At 57.2% G+C, this 8,391-nt stretch overlaps 1 protein-coding gene across 1 annotated transcript; it reads right to left on the bottom strand.

Annotated features, from left to right (window-relative positions):
• Positions 1–227: 227 nt before the first annotated feature.
• Positions 228–3,947, bottom strand: DAZAP2 (DAZ associated protein 2). The gene is made up of 4 exons (XM_068663368.1): positions 3,812–3,947; positions 2,826–2,947; positions 2,110–2,352; positions 228–1,557 (listed from the first exon to the last, which is right to left on the bottom strand). The coding sequence occupies exons 1-4, from the start codon at positions 3,822–3,824 to the stop codon at positions 1,429–1,431; spliced, it is 507 nt and encodes a 168-aa protein (XP_068519469.1). The 5' UTR covers positions 3,825–3,947; the 3' UTR covers positions 228–1,428.
• Positions 3,948–8,391: the final 4,444 nt, after the last annotated feature.

Below are 8,391 nucleotides of genomic sequence, written 5' to 3'. Positions count from 1 at the left end.
AAACAGCCTGATCGATCACCCAAGTCACGAGGGGCTGCTGGCATGGGGCAGTTCCTCCTTTAAATAAACCCCCCCCAAAAAAAAAAAAAAAAAAAAAAACACAAACACAGAAGGAGGAAGTTTGCAAAACAGCAGCAAAGAGGAAACAAGTGAAGAAACCCTAAGGCGTGGGACGGGCAGGAGCCACGGGGGTTTATTGGAAGTCGAACAGCCAGTCTGCCACTTCATTCAAATTTTCAAAATAGTCTTTATTCTACTTTTTTTTTAGTATAAAAAAATCCACAAGTTAAGTGCACCACAGTGTATACAGAGAGATACGTAATGCTGAACTTCCATAACAGTCAGTTGGATGGTTAAACACAACATATACAGGACACAGATTTAGATTAAACTGAAACCTCGAGATAAAATATATTTGAATCTGATATTTTTCTTCATAAAACAAAACAAAAAAAAAAAAAAGAGAAAAAACACTGAGGATCCCTGAAATATTCTTCTTAACCCTACTAAGACTTCATTACACCCAAGTCATTTCTGAAGTATGCATTCGTAAAACAACCGATTAACCAAGCTAATTTGTGTGTTGATTGACAGTTGCTACACACCCCTGTGCAGATGGTGACCAGCCTCTGTTTGAACAACAGCCTTAAGGAGTTTTGGTGTCAGGACACCAGGTTGAGTTCAAAAAAAAAAAAAAGAGGAAAAAAAGAGTTGGTTTATTAAGCGTCGTCCTAAAAGCCTAGTTAGCATTTAATGAAATGTTCAAACATGAGTTGCATTGTGTTTCTGGCACCAAAGCATGGCTTTGATTAGATCTAATGTGCAAAGAAATCCAAGATTACTTGGAGTGTACAAAAGAAACCCCATGACACACGCCAGCTGCGCCTTCCTGGAGGGGAGCAAAGGGCGACGGTGAGCACAGAGCGCCCCGAGGGATCCGCTCTGCAGTGAGGTCGGGCAGGACGCAGCGCCGAGGTGCCCCCGGCGTGGGGGGGGGAGGTCGCCTTGCCCCCCACCCAGCACCTCGGCTTCTCTGGAGGGGAAGCCCCAAGGTTTTCGGGGCTGGCTCAGCAGGATCGCGAGGGGAAGGGGTCGCGCCCTGCCTCCAGCTCGGCCCCCTCGCCCTCCCCAAAGCAGCCGATCAGTAAAGCTCAGCGGCAGCGCTGCAAAACGAAATGCCAGGGAGAGGCTGAGGGCTGCCTTGGTTTGGGGAACCCGCCTCTCCCCCCCCCAATTCAGCAGAGGCCCCGCTCAGCGTGGGGGTCCTGGCCAGGAGGAGCCCTGGCGTTGTGTCTGCGCTGCAACCTCGGGTTAATATGGACTAAAGCAGTTACATGGTGAGAAGTGCTGACGGGATGTGATGTCTTCCCTTACACAAACGTAGCCCCCCCACCCCTTCCCGCTCCCCCCCCCGGCCCCTTTCCTTCTTCACCAGATGGTGTAGCCGCCGTCCGAGCCTCCCAGGAAGAAGTTCCCCTTCCGCTGCGTCACCAAGACGTTGGCTCCCTGCATGACGGCCAGCTGGGCGGCGTTGGGGGGGCACCCGGGAGGGGGGGGCTGCAAAAAAAAGAGAGGAGCAGGGGGCTGGAGGAGCGCCGCAGCTCCTCCTGGCACCCATCTGCAGCGGGGTGTGGGCGCCCGGCACCTGCTGCTGGTGGCTGCCAGGCAGGGATCGAGGCCGGGGGGGAAATCGCTGGGCTTCCACGCCCTCCCTCTGCTTTTTAGGGGTTAGGGTTGTGGGTTTTAGGGGTTAGGAGGCTTTTTGTGTGCGCAGAGGAGCAAAACCCCGGCGTGGTTGTGAGTCTGAGGAGCTGCAGGGCAGCGGGGAGTGAGGCTGAGCTGCAGGCAGGTCGCTCAGCTGCTGCCTTACCCCCCTCCAGGGCACCTTACAGCGGGGTCCCCGGGCTGGACTGGGGTCTGCGAGCAGACGGAGCCCCGGAGCCACCCGTTGGCAGCTCTCAGCTGAGCTCAGGGACAGCAAAACCCCCCCGCACGAAGGCAGGAGGCTCCTCGGCTCCCCAAAACGCGATGAATTCGCTCTGCTCACACACCCAGGCTCGTCTCCACGCGCCCCTACAGCCGAAGCAGCCGGGTTGTGGCCGTACTCACCGGGATGCTGGCCGTGCCGCCGGCCCCAAACCTGGCTCCAGCATCGAAGCCGCCTTCCACCAGCACCGTGGAGCCGGGGGGGTACACGGGGCCCACGGGGTAATAGGCCATGGGGACGGAGGAGCCGATGGGACCCACGGCCACGGACTGGGCCACGGGCAGGAAGACCGAAGCGCCCGGGTACGCCGCGGACATGGTGGGGACGGTGGCGGCCCCCAGAGGCACGAAGCTGGGCCGGTAAAGCTGCAAAAAAATAAAAAAATAATAATAATAAAAAAAAAAAAGCCACGCAGGCAGGTTCAGAGCTGGATGACTCCCCACACCCACTGCGTACTCAGAGCCAGCCCTGAGCTCGACTTTCACCCTCCCGCCCGCCCTGGGGAGCGCTGCCCCGGGGGATTACCTGTGGGTGTCCCGGGGGGGGGGGGGCAATTTCCCACTGCTGCTGCTCGGGGCCAGGTCCCCGCAGCCCCCGGGAGCCCACCCAGGACGTTTCCACGGACGGGTTCTCGGCTGGGGATCCCCTGGGCTCCAAGGGAGGCTCCGAGCAACGCCCGGGGCTTTGATTCAATTCGAGTTGGGGCCAGGGGTAGGAGCAGCAAACCAGCCCCCCCGGTTAAAAATAATAATAATAATAATGATAATAATAATAATTGTTAATAATAATAATAATTTAGCCCGGGATTGCTTTTTTGGGAGGAATCACCCCCACCTACCTCGGAGTACGCGGGCGGGGCGTCCGTGTAGGGCGGCGGCTGGGGCAGCGGCAGGGTCTGCGGGTACACGGGGGGGTTGGCAGGGGGCTGCACGGGGTAGGCGGGCTGGGGGGGGAACTGCCCTGCGGGGACAAAAACCGAAATTCAACCCCAGAAATGCAAGAATTCACCCCAAAACTGAAACACGCGGCAGAGCGGCACCGGGGGGGCACCGAGACCCCCCCGGGACACCGGGACCCCCCCCAGGGTCACTGAGACCCCCCCTCACCCCCCAGCACCACCCCCCCGGGGGTCCTCGGGGCTGCCCGGGGGGGTCCCAGGGTCTGGGGGGGGCGGGGGGGGGGGCAGGACACGGAGCCCCCCCCCCACCCCTTTTATTTTTGGGGGTCCTCAGCTGCCCCCCCCGCCGCCCCCCGGGTCCCCAAATCACCCCGGGGGGGTTTCCCCGTGCCCCCCCCCACATGACGTCATCCCGACGCCCCCCCCCTTGCCCCCTTCCCTGCGAAGCGGGTCCCCGATGACGTCACCCGGGGGGGTTCCCTGACGTCACCGGGGGGGGGTCCCCACTCCCTGCCCCCCCCCCCTTTAGGCTTCCCCCTCCCCGTCCTGCGGGGTCGTCCCAGGGCCCCCCCCGTTACCTCACTCGCCCCCCGTGACGTCATGCGGAGATCCAGTGACGTCACCCGAGGGCTCCCCCTCCCCCCCCAGCGCTTAACGCCCCCCCCCCGCCCCTTACGTCACCGGGCTTCACCCCCCCACACACACACCGCCCGGCACACAAAGGGTTAACGGCCCGGCCGAGCCGCTCGGCGCCATGGCAACCGCGAGCCCGCCCCCCCGCCCGCCCCGCTCCCATTGGTCCGCCCGGCCCCGGCCCGGCCGCGCGGTCACGCGCTGCGGCGAGGCCCTTAAAGGGGCCGCGGCCCCGGGTAGGGGGGGCGCCGGGTGGGGCCCGGGGGGGGGTCGCGGCGCGGCCCGGTCCTTGCCTTTGCCGTTCATGGCGGCGGCGGCGGCGGCGGCCCGGTGCCGGTGCCGGTCCCGCTGTGCCCGCGCCGCGCGCGCTCCCGCCTGCCTGTCACTGCGGCCCGCGGGGGCGCGGGGGGGGGGGGGGGAAGGGGCGGGGGCAGGAAGCGGCCGCTCCACGCCCGCTGTGGCGTCACCGCGCGCGGGGGCGGGGCCGAGCGCTCTTAAAGGGGCCGCGCCCCCAATTTACAACCAGACCTGGGGGGGGGGGGGCTCAGGTTGGGGGAGGGGACCTGAGGTTGGGGGGGGGGGGCTCTGGAGAGAGCCCGGGGGTAAAAGGAACCGGGGGGGGGGCAGGGCTTAGAGGATGGGGGGGGCAGAGTTGGGCTGGGGGGGGGGGGTCTTGTATGGCCTGGGGGGAATTTTGGGGGGGGGGGGCACCCTGTGTGGCCCATTTGTTTTTGGGGGGGGGTCACCCAGCATGGCCCAGGGTCATTTTGGGGGGGGGCACCCTGTATGGGCCAGGGGTGATTTTGGGGGGGGTGCACCCTGTGTGGCCCATTTGGTTTTGGGGGGGGTCACCCAGCATGGCCCAGGGTCATTTGGGGGGGGGGTCACCCTGTATGGGCCAGGGGGATTTGGGGGGGGTATAACCCTGTATAGCCCGGTGTGATGTGTGGGGGGGGGGGTCACCCTATGGGTATGGCCTGGGGTGATTTGGGAGGTGACTGGGTTAGGGAACGAGAGTGAGGTTTCCTGTGAAAACATTTAAATTTGGTGGGAGTTCAGGGCTGATTGCCACTCCAAAAACCTGTTGGAAGCAATAAACTGCTGAAGGTCCAGGAGCAGAAGGTTCAGCCGGGGGGCTGGAGCTGCGCTTCAAGTGTGGTGCAGTTTGTGTGTGAAGTCTTCCTTTAAAAAAAAATAAAAAATAAAATAAAAAATATATATATACAGTAATGCGTATGGGTGGCAATAAAAGAGCACAAAAAAGAAAGCCCTTTCCATTCCTTTTGTGATTTTGATGAACTTTCTGGCTGCGTTTTGCCCAGCCTTTGAGGGCACAGCCGCCTTTTTCAAGCCCAGTCCCAGGCATCTCAATCCCCAACATCATTGTTCTCTCCCAATTTCAGCGAGCCTCTCATGAATAATGTACCGGCTGCCTGATGAATATGCACGCTGGCTGCTGTGCCTGGGAGGGCTTCATAAATAATTCATGCCCAGAAAATGTTCTTCACCTTGTAACAGCACAGGAACTGTAAAAAAATATTTACCCTTTAAAGTGGGAGAGAAGATGGCTTGGAACTTGCCCGTGGAAACGCAGAGCGAGGGGGGTGAAAGCAAGGGAAGGGGAAGGAGCTGCACTGGGAAGATTTCCGAGGGACCAAACCCTGCTGTTTTCTCCCCAAACCCAACCCTGCAAAGCGCTGGAACCTGCTGGAGCAGCCGAGGGTTAAGGCTGTTCAGCAGCTCCTGATTTATTCTCAGAAATGTGCCTTTTTCTGCTCCCCTGATGCCGTTATAAGGAAAACTTCCTTGCAGAGGACAAGTGGAAATGCTCTGCGAGGTGTGAAAGGCGAGGAGAAAGCATCTCCAGCCAGCAGAGCCGGGCTCCTCCGCAAGCACCATCCTGCAGACGCGCTGGGATTGTTTCAGTTGTGGTTTTGTCACCCATTTGCCTTCGTTAAGGGTCTCCTGCGACTCCAAGAGGAAACCTCCCATGAAATCCTCAAGCTGTGTAAAATCAGCTCGCGGCTCCTCACGCCCTGCAGCCCTGGGATGGAACCTGGAGGAGGTTTCGGGATGCCTGCCCACGGACTTTGCTTCCCAGGCCGGGCACGGCTGGAAGGCGAAGGGGCCGCTGCAGATAACAGGAACCAGATAACGCCCGGACAGAGGCCTGGGCTGGGAATCCTTATTTACACAGCACGAGGTTGTTTGACCGCTATTAAAAGCAGAGCTGGCTGGGGTAACGTCTGCTTAAAGCCTAAAAAATCTGCTGGTGACATCCGTGGCCTTAAAATCAGAGCTGTGGTTGTGAAACTTTGCTCATGTGAGTGACTGGGGGCCAGAGGCACTTTGAGACAGGAGGCACGCTATGGGTGCAGGCCTGCAGTTAATTATATAAAAGCAATGAATAATCATTTGCTAATTATTTAATGATGTCTCCCACCTGGAGAAAATCCTGCCCTTCCTCCCCCTACCACTGAAATCGAGGGGATTTGTACTTGGATTTGCCAGGACTGGATTGCATCCAACACAACAAAGTGGCCTGGAAAAAAAAAAAAAAAAAAAAACACGGAAATTTTAGAGTCTGTTTCCAGCTCTAAGCAGAAAAGCAGAGCAGAGGCCGGATCTATCGGAGCACCAAAGAAATCGGGTGCCCAACTCAGGTGTGTGGAGGGTTTGGGGGCAGCAGGAGTCGCTTTGCAGTGCGGAGGCCAAAATAAAATCTGGCTCCCCTTTTCCTGCGCTCCCAGTCATGAAGTTCTTGGAACATCTGGACGAGGCTGGTTTGTGGCACACGCGTCCCTGGCAGGGCTGGAAACCTTTCCGCAGCAAATTGGATGTGCCAGAAGCAGTTGGGTCAGGTGCAAACCCTTCCCTAACCCAGGGCTGCGTGTGCTGGGAGCAACGAAAGAAGCGCGGGCAAGAAAGCTGCGGTGTTAATTTGGGCACCTACCAAGAGTTCTCGTCGGCAGAGCGAGCTCTGGAACAAAGGACACATTCTTGCAGTCAGCATTTTAGTTTTGCCAGCTCTTCCTGTCAAACAGTTAATTAAAATCCACCCCCCTCTCCAAACAAGCTATTTTCCCGGGGAAAAAAAAAAAAAAAAAAAAAAAAGCTTTTCAGCACTCATAAAATCAATTCCTCTTCAAGAAAAATTAAAAATGCAATGTGCACCCTGTTCCCCGTATGCATTATATTAAGCAGTATGCCAATGTATGTAAATGAGCCTGCAATTCAACTCGATGGAGGTATTTAAATATTCATAATCACAGCACAGCATATGCAAACCAGGCTCTCAGCAGAATTGCGCTGCAGTCTCAGATAGCAGCTGTATGCAAGTGAAGATGCTTTCACCTATCCAGTTCTGTTTTTAACAAAATTGTGGCCGGTGCCGGCTGCCCGTTGGCAGCATTTGTGGGCACTGCCTCGGCCGGGCATGGAGCTGTTTAATTCCTGTTGAATGTGAGCCTGAGCCCCCGTGCCCCCTCGCTGTCTGCTGGGCTCCTCCAGTTTGGTGTTAACCAGCACAAAATATTGCCACGGTGCGTTGCGAGATGAAGCTCGCCAAGGGTAGGTTGCAGTAACTCAGGAAACCTTCCTGTACACCAGGAAGGGACGAGGGGCAGGATTTTAGCCTGGGAAGAACCACTCACGGCATTTACACTTTTTTTTTTTTTAACAACAACCTAATACAAACTTCAAATACTTTTTTTTTTTTTTTTGACATTCATGGGACGATCAGAAGTGCATTTTGGAAAAAAAAAAAAAAAAAAAAAGTTATGAAATCTTACGATGGACTGAAAAAGCCGTATTACAAGAGAAAAATATAAACCAGCCCATTGGCTTTTTCTGCAAGGCCAGACGGAAGGTGTAATTCTTCCAGCTAACATAGATGTGAAAGAAAAATAATTCAGCCTTGTCAAGCCATGCTCATTTTTAAGCGGCACCAATAACTGAGTTGCTAAGTTGGAGATTTTGTCTTTGTTTTCCTCCTTTTTTCCTGCTGGGAGGTAAGAAGAAAGTCGCAATTTAAAAAATTGTAAAAGACACAACAGGCAGGAGAATGCACTTCGCTGCCTTCCCTTCTGATGGTTCCAACCAGGCTGTAATTGGTCCGCAAGTTGGCTTGAAAAGCCACAGAATTGCACCTGTGCTCCTAACGAGCTTTGCAATTACAGGAATAGTTTTCCTCCTTCTTTTAATTGCGTGGTGACAGGGTTCACGCTGCACCTGAGTTCCTTTTGTGTGCCTTTCCTCGCTCCTTCCCCCGGCGCCCCCCAAGCCTGGGTCCCCCCGAGCTGGCGGAGGGGCCCGGGGAGCGGCACAGTTTTGGGGCATGTTGCAGGCTGAAACCTGCCGGTAGGATCCCAAATCCTCCAGTAGCCTTGTTCCTGGTCCCCAGCAGGCAGAAATCCAGCAGTGACCCCAGCACAGGGCGCTGGCACCGACCCCACACCCCGTACCCCTGCGCTCCGTGGCCGGTGGGCGCGAGCAGCCAGCAGCATCCTCGCTTTTGCCCCCTAGGACAAAACTTCCCCCCCACAGCCCCCTCCCAAGGCTCCGAGCGGGTGCCCCGAAGCCCCCCAACACCCCCCAGCCCCAGGGAGGGGAGGCTGCGAGAGCCGAGCGTGGCTCGGAGCTCAGCCTCCTGCATATTCCAGCGGGAGGCTGGATCCGAGGCTAATGCTATGCCGGGAACATGGAGCCTCCTGAATTATTACTGGGGCTTCCCCGGGCCTCCAGCTCCCTCCTCGCAGCCTCGGCGAGGCTTTTTGGGGTGGTTTTGGGGCAAAGCCCTCGAGCCCCGTAAAGGGTTTGGCCCCGGGGTTTTATCCCGAGACGCAGCCCCCAAAAGGGAAGGGGCTGACGGGGG

The sequence above is a fragment of the Anas acuta genome, chromosome 29, assembly GCF_963932015.1.
Source record: "Anas acuta chromosome 29, bAnaAcu1.1, whole genome shotgun sequence".
NCBI classification, from domain to species: domain Eukaryota; kingdom Metazoa; phylum Chordata; class Aves; order Anseriformes; family Anatidae; genus Anas; species Anas acuta.
The sequence above is the reverse complement of the archived record's forward strand: the minus strand, read 5'-3'. Positions and strand labels throughout refer to the sequence as shown.